Here is a 15,307-nt window from a genome sequence, read left to right as displayed (position 1 = left end):
GGGTGCGGGGTGACCCTTTCCATGGTCTCATGAGAACCCAGGGGTCTTTAGTTCCCAGATTAAGTGGCTGAGGTCCAGGAGGTCAAGTGGTTTGCTGAGGGCCTCCCTCCTGGATATGGCATCTTAGCTTCAAGCCCAGGCGTGGTTTCAGGGCCTTCCCGAGGATTCCCGTCAAGTTTCCAGCGGAAAAGGCCCACTTTTGGAAAAGGATTTGAAGAGGAGCAGAAGGGCTTCAGCCAGCTGGGACACAGTACCTTTCCCATCAGCCCTTGTCCTGGCAGGTGGTCAAAGCCCATGAAACATGGAGCCCTCTGGAATGGCCTTCGAGGGCGAGACCCCTCCATGTGTTGTTCACATTCCAGCGGCCTCTTCTGACTCATCTGGCTTTGTCTCCCCACATCCCAACAAAGGTTACATCAAGATGTTTGAGATCCCGGCAGGAGCCAGACACCTGCTAATCCAGGAGTCAGACAGCACCAGCCACCACCTGGGTGAGTATCTGAAGCCCAACGGTTCTGGGGATGGCTAGAGGGCCCAGGGGTCAGAGGTCAGGCTGGGAGGCCCAGCCGAAGCTCCACCCCCTGCCCCCGGGGTCACCTCCTGGTGGAGAGGCCAGGGGGCTGGGGTCAGAGGGCTCCTCTGGGAGCCACTGGGGAGGGACATGTATCTAAAGCATGCCATACCCCCAGCTCACAGAATGGTGACTGCCTACCCCCTCCTCCATCTCAAGGCCAAGGGGGAAGGCTCCCCCCACCCACTGGAAGGCAGGCAGGGTTAAACTCAAGAGAGTCTACCTGGAATAGGGCTTTCTGGCGTCTCTTGCAAATGTGGATGTTCGTACAACTCTGAGCGACCCTGCCTGCCGGTGGGGCCGTGCCCTCCGAGACTGCCGGGACGCCTCGCAGGCCTTCATCCGTCCTCACCCCCACCCCCTGAAGGCACCTGGGCCCCGCCTCCTGGGTGGTCGTGGGCTGAAGTCCAAAGTGATGCTGGGGGTCACTGGGGAGACCCCGGACGAGTCTCTTCTCCCAATTTGGGCCCCACCTTCCTCCCGGTGCCCTGGAGACGGACTGGGTCAAGGGCTCCCTAAGTGCCACTGTCTGGCACCCCCACCAACACACAGTGAACACCCCACTCTGTTTAATGCACATTTTTCTGTCTTCCTTGTTTTAAGAGGAAACTTTATACTGCTACCCAAAATGCAAACCAGTACCACTTGCCTTCAGTGGAAGGTAAATGTAAAAGTCGATTCCTGAAGGGAGAGACACTTCTACGTGAACACGTTCCTGCTGCAGGCTCCGGGTCTGAGGCCTGATCTCTCTGCGTAGGAGGAACCAGGGTTGGTGGCCAGTTGAGGGCCTGCAGGCCCCTGCTGAAGCTTTCTTTGTGGGGTGGACAGAAAACTACAGGAGACTCGTGCAGGGAACGATTTCCTCCTTCTGTGATCCCTGTCTGGGGCCCTCCTAAAATCACCCAGCAGCCCCCCAGTGGTTGCCTTCCACACTGTGGGAAGTGTGGGGCTTCCTGACCAGCTGGTTCTTGGCTCCCAGACACCTGCTTCTCCTGGGGTATTCCCTGTGGCCCATGCCACCCCCTGGTCAAGCCAGGCCTCTGAGGATGTGTGGGGAATGCATGGGCAGCAGGTTGGGGTGAGGAGACCTTGCTTTTCAGTGGGACGTATGCTCACCCCATGGCAGGAAGCCTCACCCCAGCCCTGCACCCCGGTGTCCAGCAGATGCCCAGCACCCAGGAGGCTGGGGCGGGGTGCGGGGGACAGTGGCTCTGAGTAGACTGCAGGGAGGTGACCCTGACAGCGGCTGCATGAAGCCCCTGCACCCCCAGGGCCTGTGGGGGCAGATTCAGGAAAGGGCCCACGGCGATCTGGGCCATCACTGGCACGGATGGGCCCCTGGCAGAGGGCAGCCGGGGCAGACAGGGGGATCGGCTCCCCACCGCTCCCCTCACCCGTCCAGACCTGTGGACCCTGCCGGCCTCTCTCCCCAGTGTGCCCAGCTCCTGCCCCTGAATGATCATGGCCGGGGGGGCTGTCTTCTGCCGTTCTCAGCCGTCAAGAACCTGGAGACAGGCAAGTTCATTTTAAATGAAGAGAATGACGTGGATCCCAATTCCAAATCCTTCATTGCTATGGGTGTGGAGTGGGAGTACCGGGATGAGGACGGCCGGGAGACGCTGCAGACCATGGGCCCCCTTCACGGCACCATCACTGTGCTGGTAAGTGGAGATGGAGGGGGTGCCTCGGGACCCTGGGCCTCCCTGCATCCTTCAGGCCCCTCTTGGAACAGCCCCCCTCGCCTGCCCTTTGGACCAAGGGTCTCCGTCTCTGTCAGACATGGAGCCTCGAGACATGAGACTCTGGGCTCTGCATTGGGCCCCGGGGGACCTCAGTCAAACTCTCCCCTCTAAGGGTTTCAGTTTCCCCCTCCAAATGGCATTCACGGCCACCTTTCATCATGTCTGCTCACATCTGCCATCCCATCCAAACCTTGCAATGCCCCGGAGTGACCGACAGGGTTCAGGAGGTTAGACTCCCAGACCCAGGTCACACTGGACTTTGTCCCTAAGCAGGGCTAGACCCCAACTCTCCTGCATCCAAGATGCGCTCCTGGTGATGAGAATTCAGAGGGGGCTTGATTTTCTTTTCTTTTTTTTTTTCCAAGATTTTATTTTTAAGTAATCTCTACACCCAACGTGGGCCTCGAACTCACGGCCCCGAGATCAAGAGTCACCCGCTCCGCCAACAGAGCCCGCCAGGCGCCCCAGGGGCTTGATTTTCTAATCACTTTTTGAAAAGTTAATTTCAGTTGCATAAGTAAGATGTTTTACCTGGGCCTCTAGCTCCTCGGCTCAGCTCGCCTGTGGGCACTTTTCGCCCCAGGAGTGCCCTCGGCGGCCTGCAAGTAGGGGCGCAGGTGCAGTTGGGCATCGGCGACTGCCGTTTCCATTCCGGCAAATGCACCTGCTTGCTGAAGCGAGCGTGTAACCCCCATATCAGTGCTGGCCGTTCCCACGGCCATTCCCACACACGCGGGCAGAGCAGCGAGAGATTGGAGTCGTCCCCGCGGGGCTGGAGCGGGGGCCGCTCTGCTCCTTGTCCAGTCCTGTCAACCTGTCAAGTGGGGCCATGCTTTCCACAGTTTTATGCCACCTGAGGGGACGGTTTCGCTCTTTGGGGGGGCCCCAAGCAGAGCGCCGAGTGCTGTTAGGTGTTGCTGAGCACACGCATGGGTGGCGTGCCCGACAGAGCATGCTTGATGAGCTTCATGGGGCCCAAGTTTCAGTGCAGCGGCCGTGAGGTTGGCATGAGCGAGTCAGCCACATAAACCAAGGTGGCCTTGAACAGAAACACACGTAAAACAAGGTTATGTAATGACAGTGAAAGTACCCTGACCAGACGTTGGCAGGACCCTAGCCCCATGCTCCCCTGCAAGCCGTGGCGCAGGATCGGTGAATTCAGAGCCTTCCGACACTTTCCAGAACATAATGATGGCACAGAAAGAGAACCGGCCCTACGTGGGCTGGGGCGCGTGTTTTCTAACCTGGCTGCCGAGGGCGGGTAGGCAGTGGGGTGGACGTGTTCACGGCCATCTCCGGGCGCAGGTCATCCCGCAGGGAGACGCCCGGATCTCGCTGACGTACAAGTACATGATCCACGAGGACTCGCTCAACGTGGACGGCAACAACGTCCTGGAGGACGACTCTGTGGGCTACGAGTGGGCCCTCAAGAAGTGGACTCCCTGCTCCAAGCCCTGCGGTGGAGGTGAGGGGTCTTCTCATAGCCGGAGGGGGCTTCTGGGCAAAGGGCTTCCTGAGCTCACGGTGCCCTGCTGACTGCCTGGCCTGAGGGAGGTGCCCGGCACCAGAAGACTGGCCCCAGGGACGGGGGTGCTCGGGGCAGTGGGCCAAAGGCAGCCAGAAGGGCGTGTGGGACGTGGGTGTCACCAGCATGGGGCTGCATCGGTGTGGGAGGGAAGGGCTGCCTGGTGGGAGGCTGGTGTGAGGATGGCTTGGCTGGATTACCATGGCCTCACGAGGCAGGCCCAGGAGGGACTTGGGCCGTGCTGGAGACCCAGAAAGGGGCCCCCCTCTGTGGAGGTCCTTCCCTGTATTCATTCAGAAAGGCCACCCAACCTTCCTGGGGCAGGGCTTCCTGCAGAGGTGTCCCCCCTGCCCTGGACCTCAAAGAGTCCACAGCTGGGTGGGACATACAGATGGACAGGAAGTTTTGGTCACTGCTCCTGGGGGGCTGGACGAGCTAAGAGGCAGGAGCAGGTGTCCAGGACAGACCTCCCTCAGATGCCGTGTGGGGTCTCACACCTAGAGGACAGAGAGGACTTTGCCAAAGTGGAGGAGACCCATCCCGTGGCCCAGGTGGGGGGACAGCTCCTTCTGCAAGGCTCCCACCTGGGCGAGTGGCACCCCCAACCCTCCCTTGAGCCATCCTGCCCCCCTGGATTCCAGCAGCGTCCTGCTGACTCTCCCTCCTCTCTATCTCTTGGGCCTCTCTGCTGGTCCGTCTTCCCGGTCCTGGCACCATCCTTGCTCCCCAGCTGGCCCTTGTGTGTCCACTGTCACCTCCACTGTGCCTTCTTAAAGGTCCCTTCCTGGCATCCCTTGCCAGTGCCATAGTTTTAGCAGCTCCCTCTACTCTTGCGATAAAGATGAGATTCTCCTCAGGGCTCTGTGGTCTGGGCAGCTTGCTGACCTCTCCCACTGCCTCAGTGCCCCCACCCCTGGCCCACCAGGCCGTGGCCACACTGGCCTTAGCTGCTTTTCCTGGACACGCCGTGCTCCCGCCTCAGGGCCTTTGCACAGGCTGTCTCCTGCCTGGACATGCCGTGCTCCCGCCTCAGGGCCTTTGCACAGGCTGTCTCCGGCCTGGACATGCCGTGCTCCCGCCTCAGGGCCTTTGCACAGGCTGTCTCCTCCCTGGGAGCCACACTACTGCCTCCCCACTACACCAGCGTCCCTCCATTCTCTGCCTTCTAAGACATCTCCAGACACCCAGATTAGATCAGGCTGTCCGTCCACATTGTCTCATGTCTCGCCCACTAGCCTGGGGTTTAGAGACCTTGGAGTTGTTGACATACTGGGCTCCATAATTCTCTCTCTAATTTTTGTGGGGGTTGTCCCGTGCATTGTAGGATGTTGAGCAGCATCCCCGGCCTCTACCTGCTAGATGCAAGCGGCAGCCCCCAACCCTGAGCTGTGACAGCTAAGTGTCCCATATATTGCCTGATGTCAAAATCACCCCCAGCTGAGAACAGCTGCCTTAGCCTCTGGTGGGAGGAGCCTTGTAGGCCATGTTTCTGCCCCAGGAAGCCAGCTGAGGGGCCAGGGAACAAGGTGGCCACTCTCCCCGGCCTCCCACCTCGCTGGGCCTGGGGTGCTGGGTGGACGTGAGGCTGGTCATCTCCAAGGCCCAGCCCTGGCACACGGCCCCCCCTCCCACCGCATCAGAAGGCTGGGGAGAAAGGGGCTGAAGCTGCCCATGGAGCCGCTTCCCCATGCCCCCCTGGAGGGGCCACACTGCCCCATGAGCCCCCTCGAGCTCTCGTCTTCAGGCTCCCAGTTCACCAAGTATGGCTGCCGCCGGAGGCTGGACCACAAGATGGTGCACCGAGACTTCTGTGACGCCCTCACGAAGCCCAAAGCCATCCGCCGGGCTTGCAACCCACAGGAGTGCTCCCAGCCAGTGTGAGTGCCCGGGGCCGCCCGGCTCCCCCAGCCCCAGCCTGGGGTTCCAAGAGACAAGGGAAGGCAGACCCCCGGGGCTCCTGGGAGGCAGGTGTGGGCTCTAGTCCCTGCACGGCTCCAGGCCTCGCGTCCCATGCCACGTGGGGTGGGTTCTCTCTCCCTCAGCACATGTCGTGGAGTCTGAGACCCCACAGGCTGTGCGGTGCGCCCCCGCTTCGCACCTGCTGCACTGAGATAGTCCTGTGCGTCTTAGGGGTGAGGACACGTGCTAAAGCCCAGATGGGGAAACTGAGGCTTGGCGGGGACCGGCCTGCTCTGGGTCCTGTGGCAGATGTTCCCCAGGCCGCTCGCTGTGGCAGCGGCAGCCTTGCCCCTCCAGCCCAGGGCTTTGGCAGGGCTGCATTTCGGGGCCCAGGTTCCTTTTGCAGGGCCCTGAACGGGGAGGGGGGGTGGTACGTAGGCCCGTGGGGGCTGAGGGAGTCCACCCGGCCGCCCCGAAGGGTCTGTGACATCAGCAGCCGCCGAGGGGACAGATCGCCAGGGCTCTCCATGCCCCCCACCCCGCCCAGCCCCCCCTGCGCTGGAACTGTCACCTGCAGCCCCTGGGACAGAGCCCCGCCAGGTTCTAGGCTGTCTTCATGAGGATAGGGGACGAGAATAGGCTGCCTCTCTCTGCACCCCTGGGCCACAGCCAGGCCAGCCAGCTCTCCAGGGGGCTGACCTGTTGCTCTGCCCCCACAGGTGGGTCACAGGTGAATGGGAGCCTTGCAGCCAGAGCTGCGGGCGGACGGGCACGCAGGCTCGCTCCGTGCGCTGCGTACAGTCCCTGCACAACAACACCACCCGCTCCGTGCACACCAAGCATTGCAACGACGCCCGGCCCGAGGGCCGCCGGGCCTGCAACCGCGAGCTCTGCCCCGGGCGGTGGCGGGCTGGGCCCTGGTCCCAGGTGAGCGGTCCCCCTGGCCCCCTGGCCTCGCGGCCTCAGCCCCCAAAGCCAGCTTGGGCGGGACCGAGGTGGTCAGAGTGTTCGCTGGGTCTGGCTGCAGTTCCCGGCCCCGGCCACATCCTGTGGGTCTCCGGGCACGGGGCGTGCCACACGGTCCCTGCTCTGTTGAGAGACCAGTGGAAAGGGTCTTCACTCTGCGGGGCCGAGGCTGCCGTGTGCTACAGGAGCCTGGAGTCGTGGGAGACACAGTCGTGGCAGAGGGGTGGTCTGGAAGGCGGGCCAAGTTGGCAGGAGAGAACACGGGCCAGGGAGGGCTTGGACTGGGGCTGGAGAGAACCGTGAGGATGGTCTCAGGAGCCGGAGTGGCAGTCCAGGGCCAGGGCTGAGCTGACATGAGTGCTGACATCCAGCTCACGGGCCTGGAGGGTCGGGGTCCCCAAGACCAGCCTCGGGCTCAGTGATTCACCGGAAAGACTCGCAGGGCTCAGATGTCATCGTACTCACAGTGTATTTCAGCGAAAGCACAGGGTAGAATCAGCAAAGGGGGGGAAGGCGCATGGCCAAGCCCAGAGGAAGCCGGGCACGAGCTTCCAGGTGTCCCCTCCTGGTGAGGTTCCAGGGGTGCACTCGGTTCTCTCAGCAGCAGCGTGGGACGGTGTGCACGAGATGCTGCCATCCAGGGGAGCCCCCGTGAGCCTGGGTGTCCACGGACTTCTGTGTGTGCCCGACTCTAGTTACCGAAGCTCCAGGCCCCCCCCGGGGGGAGGCAGATGCTCACCGTCAAGCACATTGTTGGTACAAACTAACTGGACAGACTGGTGCGGTGTGACTCGGGGCCTCAGGCATGCAGAAACACTCTCCCCAGACAGAACATTCCAAGCTTGTGGAGAGTGTTTCTGCATGCCTGAGGAGGCATGAGCTTCCCAAATGCCAGTCCTGAAAGCAGGCCTTCCTTGGGGCTCTGTAGGGTTTGAGCAGCCCGGGACTGCTGAGTCCACCCTTTCCTGCTCTATGTAAGGTGAGGACTTGGGAATTCTCCTGGCGGGGCTGGGCCAAGCCGTGAGCCGAGCCAGGCATGTGGGTGTGATGGCTTTGGGCCCCATGCGGTGAGGCAGAGGGGGCGCCAGGCTGGAGGGGCCAGTAGGAGGCTGGTGGCATAGGGCCTTGGGTGCAGGGGTCCTCTGCCAAAACCTCCTGGGCTTGGTTAGAATGTTTCCAGCGGCCCCCAGCGCACAGCAGGTTCTCCGGGCCCTGGGTAAGCTTCCTTTGGCCAGAGAAAGGAACTGCTCGTTGAGAACCTGGAAGTTCAGGCCCTGTACATTTGCTCTAACTCGTAGTAACTCAGAGAGATAGGCCTGTGCGTCCCCTCTTCAGAGCCTCAGGAGATTGAGGTGGCCGCCCGAGGCTGGGCAGGGCAGCCCCGGCCTCTGGCACGTACTCTACCCTCTGCCCCTCACCACCTTCCACGTGTTGTCGGGTCACGTGCGTGGGGAGCTCTTTCGGGCCCGGCTGACCACGGGAGGCCGGCCCCGACTGGTGACTCTCCACCTGCAGTGCTCGGTGACCTGTGGAAACGGCACCCAGGAGCGGCCCGTGCTCTGCCGAACCGCGGATGACAGCTTCGGGATCTGCCGGGAGGAGAGGCCCGAGACGGCCAGGATCTGCAGGCTGGGCTCCTGCCCCCGTAAGCCCTCTGCGGCCCCCAGTCCCCAGCCCCCAGTGTACAGCGGGCCCAGGGTGAGGTGGGCTGGTTTGGACTCAGCATCTGTGACCTGGAAGGAGACGCTGAGGGCTGGGACCTTTCCCTAGTCGGAAATGGAGGGAACTCAGCCCTGACCGCCTTCTTGGCCCCTCCCCGGTGGTCTGGGAGACAGAAGCAGGTTCACGGTGACTGCATGGCAGGGCTCCGCCAGATGGGGTGTCCAGGTCCATACAAGCAGGGGGTGTCTGTGCGAGTCGGGGGTACCCATGCGAGGAGGGGGTGCCTAGTGCCCTCTGAGGAGAACAACCAGAGCACCGTCTGCACACAGACACCTTTTGGTCCCAGAGAAAGCTCACGATGTGGACCCCACTGTGAATCCCATCTCCAAAGGAGGGCGTTCAGGGAGATCAGATGTGCCCGCCCAGCCGGGCAGGGGGACAGAGCCAGAATTCACTTGCTCCCCACGTTCCTGGGGAGCAGGCAGGGTGGGGTGCTGGGTAGTGAGTAGCTGAGACGCAGGAGGCGTGGTGGGGGGTCGGGGAGAGGCCGGAGGTGGGCTTGGCCTGGGCCGCCGGGGCCCCTCTGGTCTGAGGGTTCTCGAGCACCACACCGGGGGGTCGGGGCCCTCCTCCTGGCCCCGAATGCTTGGGGCGGGCGGTGGATGCCGGCCCAGTGTGGGGCCTCAGCCACCACAGCCCTTCCTCTCCCCTCTAGGAAACATCTCCGATCCTTCCAAGAAGAGCTACGTGGTTCAGTGGCTGTCCCGACCGGACCCCGACTCACCAGTCCAGAAGACCTCGTCAAGTAACCGGCCCGTTTATAACTCTGCCTCTGCCCTCCAGTGCATGCCCTGCGCCCTGTGGAGCTTGCCGTGGGCTCCCCTCCTCTCTTTCTATGGAAAACTTCCCTGACTCTTCCTGAGCGCTCTTTCGGTTGAGTCTGATTTCTCCCGGGCCTCTGTGCTCGGCCGTCTCCTTCGGAGCTGTCCCCGCTGCCTGGCCGGGAGGGCCCGCCTCGCTGAGGCGTGGCCCCGGGCACTGGCCTCTGGTGGGGGGCCGGGACCGGGTTGGTGATGGCGTGTAAAGGGGCAAAGATCTGTCTGGGTGCTGGAGGGGCCGGAGGCCAGAGTGCACATGTGACCACTTGGTGACCACCTCTCGGGGCCACATCCCTCCAAGCTGGAGCTGCAGGTCGGAAGTCAAGGGGGAGACCCGCCGGTCCCCTTTCGGACGCCGCCCACCCGCGAGGCGAGGCCAGAGGGGGTCTGGGGCGCAGAGTTGTGCTGCCGCCCCGAGATTCCAGGGGTGCATGGGGGCTCCCCGGCCGCCCCTCCTGTCGCTGCTGCTGCTGACCCTGTGCTCAGTGTGTCCTCCTGACTCGTGCGACTGTGGCCTGCTTCCTGCGGCCTTTGCGTCCAACTCCCACAGCCCTTGGCCTCCGTGCCCCGTCCCCTCGGGGGGTTGGGTCACACGGAGGCGGCGGGGGACGTGTCCCTCCAGTGGGACGTGGGGACACAGCACCACTTCACTCTGTGTCCATTAGCTGCAATGGCCTTTTGTCATCGTGCGCACGTGACCCCATCCATAGAGGTGAGAGAGAGAGAGAGAGAGAGACTGATGTGGATGCGGCCACCTCCCAGTGTGGACAACTACAGAATTACCTCAATTTTTATTGCTTTTTTTGCTTAGATAACACTATGTAGAAAATGCCTTAAAGTTGAAAGGTAACAGAACTGGCTGCGAACTCCAGCCTCAGCGGGGTTGTGCCCCAGGTAGGAGGCGGGCAGCGCCGGCCCGGGGGCGCCCCCGGCGTGCAGGCTCCAGCCCGCTCTGCTCTGGGGACAGCAGACCCCCTCCGAGGCCGAGCAGCCAGTCGGCGCTGACTGTTTGCTGAGCCCCCCGCCCCGCCGCGCCCCGCCCCCTGCTACCCGCTCGGGCTGCCTCCTCCCCGGCTCTGACTACTGTTATGTAAATACTCGGTGTGTAACGCGTACTTCTCAGACTGTTAACTTCCGACTCCGACTAGGCCGCGAGCGACTCTGCCCGGGAAGGGGCGGTGCGGTCCTGGGCATCGTGCTCTCTGTCTATATGCACTTTGGTTTATCAGGGATATTTTGTTAGTGTTTTGTATGTATCCAATGACGTAACCTAGGTTCCATTGTCGTCGCTTTTCCGGTTTTTTTATGAGACAACGTTAGTGTGCCAAAGTGACCGTGGAAATGACCTTTTCTCCTCACTAGCGATGGAAAGACTTCCTGTCATGCATCCCACAAATAAAGTCAATAAAAGTTCCGTGAAACTGGGTGCTCGGGTGCGGCCCGCGGCTGGCTCCTTCTCTTCACCTCCGTGGCCGGTGGCGCTGCGGGGACCCTTCTGTCAGATTAGTGCCTGGGTTTCTGCTTCAAAGGCCTGCCGCCCCCCACGCCCCCGCCCCCGCCCCCCTGCCCAGTGTGGCTATGCAGGCCCCTCCCCCACTGCAGGACGTACCCCCCCCACCCCAGGCATTGTTCAGAATGGGACATCAGCGCGGGGAGACACTCCCCCGTGACTTTGACTTTCGATTCCTTCCTGCTATACGAGCCCCTCGCGGGACCGTCTGGGTTCTCCCCTCACGCATGGAGTCTTCAGCGTCAGGGAAAGGGCCCCGGGGGTGGCTTTCTCCCCGTCTCTGGGATCAGTGGGGTGGGAATGTGGGGTCAGGAGCCCAGACGGTGCTGGTCCAGGTCACCGTGCCCTGAGCCACCATCGGGCCACCGCCCTGGCTGCTGGCACAGCTCTCAGCCTTAGGTGACCTGTTCCGGGAGGGAGAGGTGCCCACCTGGCCCAGGTTGGGGGTCTGGGTCAGGAGAAAGGCATGGCAGCCGTTGCCCTGGCCACCTGGCCTGTGCGTTCACGTGAGCGCGTGCTCATTGGCACCTGCCCGTGTCCCCCGAGGCCTCACCTCAGAAGCCACTGGGCCTGGTGTGTTCCCTCGCCTCGCTGACCAGGACCAGACAGCAGGTCAGGGCCCAACAGGGCCCTCCCGCGGTGGGCTTCTCTCTCCTGCCTTTTCTGTGATCCCTGTGCCAGGGAGGAGGGAGATGGTGAGCAAGGACGCAGTGGGGTCACCCAGCGTCACGGAGACAGGCTTCGGGGCACGGGGCCGGGCCCCGGGTGCCTTCCTGCAAGTGTGGGGGCACGGTAGTGTGGCTGGGTTCACCCTGCTCGGAGCTCTGGTCATTGAAAGGAGACACAGGAGACCCAGACAACTTCCCCTGACAGAACTGCACCCACGCAGTGTCCCTCCCTGGAAGGATCAGAAGGAGCCCCCGCTGAAGGGGCTCCCGACACCCGGGGACAGCCAGGGAGCCCCAGGCTGCGGGCCAACCGGGGTCCCGTGCTTCCTTACCCTGTGGCCCAACCTTTGGATGGTGAAATGCTGCGTGAGGCTCGACTGGGAAAAGAGAACCGGGTTCGCCCCTTCCCGCCTTTCCCGAAGCGTGGTGGGAGACGGGGAGGCTTCAGGTGGTGCATAAACATGGCCTGAGCTCCCCCCAGCAATCCCTTCCTAGTTCCCCGTCCCCTTCGTGGCACCTGGAGGGGAGGCCTCACTGGGCAGGGGTGCGGCCATCTCCCTCACGCTCGCTGGTTTCTCTGCGGCTTGGAGCTCTGCGGGCAGGGCTGTCTCCCTGGAGTTTGAGGGAGTAAACGTCGACTTAAAATGTGTCTTTGCGTTCCTGGTTAGGGTTGCCTTTATTGACTGCCACCCCTTTCCTATGAATGCTGGTAGTGTAAAGTTTTCTTCTAAAATAAATTTTAAGTTAAAAAAAAAAGTTCCTTTAAGGAGGAAACTAGTGGCCAAAGAGACCACAGGTGGTGTTTGGCTGGAGCCAAGATGGTGGGAAGCGCTCACGAACGGCTTCAGTTGATGAGAATGGTTTGCTGTCAGTGGTTTGTTGTTTGCTGGAAGGGAGTAGGTCTTGCTAGGTCATTGCTCCCGGGAACGGCTGAAGGGCAAGTATTAGGAAGGCGGAATTTTTCTCTGGGCGTAGGGACCCTCCGCCAGCCTCTGCCTCCGGACACGTCGTGGGCCCCTTGGTGGTAGCCCTTCCTCTCGGAAGGCTCTCTGCTTGGCGCTAAAACTTAAAAACACACAGCCTTAAGAGTGGTCAGGAATGATGATTTCGAAATTTGCCTCGGCTGGTAATACCATAGCCAGGCTCTTGGCCCGTGGCTTCCTTAATTCTTCTTCATTCCTTCATTCTCACTTTTAAAAAACGTAGATGGTACATGGACTCTTCCTCCCGACTCGCCCATGTATTCACGGACATGTGCCGGGTGCTTTCTATGTCAGGCTTGGCGCCCGGGCACCCAGCCACAGGCCCCCAAGCTTTCTGCAAAGGGCCAGTTAAATCTTCTTTTCGAAACCAGGTGGAGGTGCAGACTCGGCCCACAGGCGCCGTCGGGTGACCCCTGCCCTCTACCAATGGGATGCCTGGCTCCCAGGGTCCCAGCCCGGGGGAGAGGAGTGAGGGAGAGGTTTGCCAGCAGTCTTGGTATTTGTGTGAAGGAGAAGGCACAGGTGGTGGGAGGTCGCTGCTCTGTAGCAGGGGTGGCCCTGCTGCCCTCAGCACCAGCAGCCCAGGCTCCATCCTTGTCTTGTTGAGGCCTCAGTGGTTTTCACACGGCTCACCTGGAGGCTGCCAGAAAGGGAGAAGGGCCAGGGAGTGGGGAAGGGAGCAGTGGGGCTCTGAGCACCCCGAGCTTCAAACAAGACCATTCCACCTGGTCTGTAGGTCAGACAACTATCTGACAATTAAGTGTGAACTTGCCAACTGAGATAGAGTGCTGGGAACAGGAGGGCCTCCCAAGGGAGAGTAGGTGATGCTTGCCTGAAGATGTGTTTCAGCTGAGCCTAGAGGAGGAGAGGAGAGCAACTGAAGGAAGACAGAAGAAGTGGGCATGGTATGTGCAAAGGCCCTGGGGTCAGAGGGAGCACAGGATAAAGTAGGGGGTCTAAGGCCAGATGGAGTGAAGCTAGAGAGGTTAAGGGGGACAGGTCCTCACCCTGCAAACGAGGGGCAGTGCAGGGGCTTCAATCAAGACAGTGACATGGTCACATCTTCAGTTGAAAAACAGCATTCTGACTGGAGCAGGATAGTGGACAAGAAAGAGAAATAATTGAGATAGGCAAGCAGAAGGGAGGCTCTTAGCACGGTGCAGACAAGAGGCAAAGCAGTTGACCCCGCGGAGGCGGGAGAGAGGGAACACAGACATACCCGAGAGCATCTAGGAGGAGATACTGACAGACTGGGGGTGAATGGATGGGGGGGCGCCTGGGATTTGGCTTGTGCGCTGGAGAGCCCCTTCTCCGAGACAGGTGGTCCATCAGAGGCCCTGGGCTTGCACCGGACGTGCAGAGTCTCAGGCACGTTGGGGCCCACGGGGGTCAGGGGCCTGTCTAGTAGGCAGTTGTGTCCGAGAGGCTGAAGCTCCAGGGGCTTGGGGTGGGTGTCCAACCAAGGGCTCCACCAGCCTGGAGGGGCAGATGACCGGCTGGAGCAGTGGGCAGGCAGCGGGCACCGTCAGAACCTCCTGAATGGAGGGGACCTGCTGTCTGTAGCTGCGGGAAGTTTCTGTGGGCCAGCAGAGCTGCAGGCGAGGATGTGGCCCGCGGCCCCTGTTGGCAGACAGCGTAACTGCGTCAGACGTGGCTTCCACCCCGGCTGCCCCTTCCTTCCCACCTGAATCCCTCCTGCCCTTCAGGAGAAGAGGAGGTCACGGAGGGAGAGGCAGGGGATGCTCGCTGGGACAGCAGAGGGTAGCTGAGCAGAGACACAGTAGGTGGTGGGGGTCCACTGAGACCGGTGATGGGGACTTTACAAGGGATCTGGTGTCCCCTGCTGTGCGGTCACATGACTTACTCTTTCCTGTCGAGTGAGTTCTTGTAAGTCCTCTCAATTTTTGTGTTGTGTGTGGGGTGAGGTGGTGGAGGGCAGGGAAGAGGGGTGGGACCTCGGCAAGAAGACAGTGAAGGGGAGTAAGGACAAGAACGAGACAGGGTTGTGTGGGTGGGACTGTAGTTGACCTTGACCCACACAGGTCCGAACTGCACCGGCCCAGTCCCATGGGGGACTCTTTCGATAGACACAGCACGGTGCTCCTTACGATTTTCCTAATAGCATTTTCTCTTCTCTAGCTTACTTTATTGTAAGAATAGTGTATAATACGCTCACCATACAGAATCGGTGGTAACCAACCGTTCACGGGGTTGGTAAGGCTTCCCGGCAAAGTAGACTATTAGTAGTTAAGTCTGGGGGGAGTCAAAAGTTAGATGTGGATTTTCAACGGCGCGGGGGCTTGGCGCCCCTCACACCCGTGGAGCTCAAGGGTCCCCTCTGATGCAGCCGCAGACAGAGCTGGAGCTGGGCCCGGAGGAGGGCAGCTGTGCGGGCAGAGACACCGGCCTCTCCGGGGGCCGTGCAGGCCAGACCGCGGGCGGCCAGCTTCTTGGACGGGAAGGACAGGGGAGGAGCGGGAGCCTCTGTGAAGGCACCAGGTTAGGGAGCAGTCTGGGGGGGGCTGGGCAGGAGCTCAGTGTGGTGGGCTGTGCGGTAAGTGGGGCAAGGGAAAGCAAGCCCAGAGAAGTTCGGATGAGGATGGGAACGTACCGTGGGGGCACGCGGTGACGCCACCACCAAGGCTCTGGCATGGGTTCTATCAGGTTGTAGGAATCGGTTTCTTCAGGTTCAATTTTGTCATCATTACTGCTTATAGGTTATTATAGGGCCAAACTCCATCACAGGATTTCATGGGGGTTACCACTGGGACATCAAGTAGGAATCGGCCGAAGTCCCATTCTTTAAGACGAGCTGGAATCACTCCCTAAGAACAGACACGCCTCATGTCTGTCTCAGACTTTGAGAGATACAGAAAACCCTGGGGGCCTGCCTGGAGGCGGGG

At 61.2% G+C, this 15,307-nt stretch overlaps 1 protein-coding gene across 6 annotated transcripts in view; it reads left to right on the top strand.

The window, feature by feature from the left end:
• The window catches only part of ADAMTS2 (ADAM metallopeptidase with thrombospondin type 1 motif 2), a 224,063-nt gene that overhangs the window by 205,136 nt on the left and 3,620 nt on the right, over window positions 1–15,307 (top strand). For 4 of the 6 annotated variants that reach the window (XM_064595754.1, XM_064595755.1, XM_064595753.1 and 1 more), the window contains 7 exons: window positions 411–491; window positions 2,066–2,232; window positions 3,619–3,778; window positions 5,583–5,715; window positions 6,457–6,664; window positions 8,219–8,348; window positions 9,081–9,170. In XM_064595754.1, the coding sequence (XP_064451824.1) occupies window positions 411–491; window positions 2,066–2,232; window positions 3,619–3,778; window positions 5,583–5,715; window positions 6,457–6,664; window positions 8,219–8,348; window positions 9,081–9,170 (969 nt within the window). The other 2 variants (XM_064595756.1, XM_064595757.1) reach the window with 2 other exon arrangements.

This window comes from Mirounga angustirostris, unplaced genomic scaffold, assembly GCF_029215605.1.
Source record: "Mirounga angustirostris isolate CCGP_5_RB_7025 unplaced genomic scaffold, mMirAng1.0.hap1 SCAF_7, whole genome shotgun sequence".
In the NCBI taxonomy this organism is placed as follows: domain Eukaryota; kingdom Metazoa; phylum Chordata; class Mammalia; order Carnivora; family Phocidae; genus Mirounga; species Mirounga angustirostris.
This window is presented reverse-complemented; position numbering and strand designations above follow the sequence as displayed.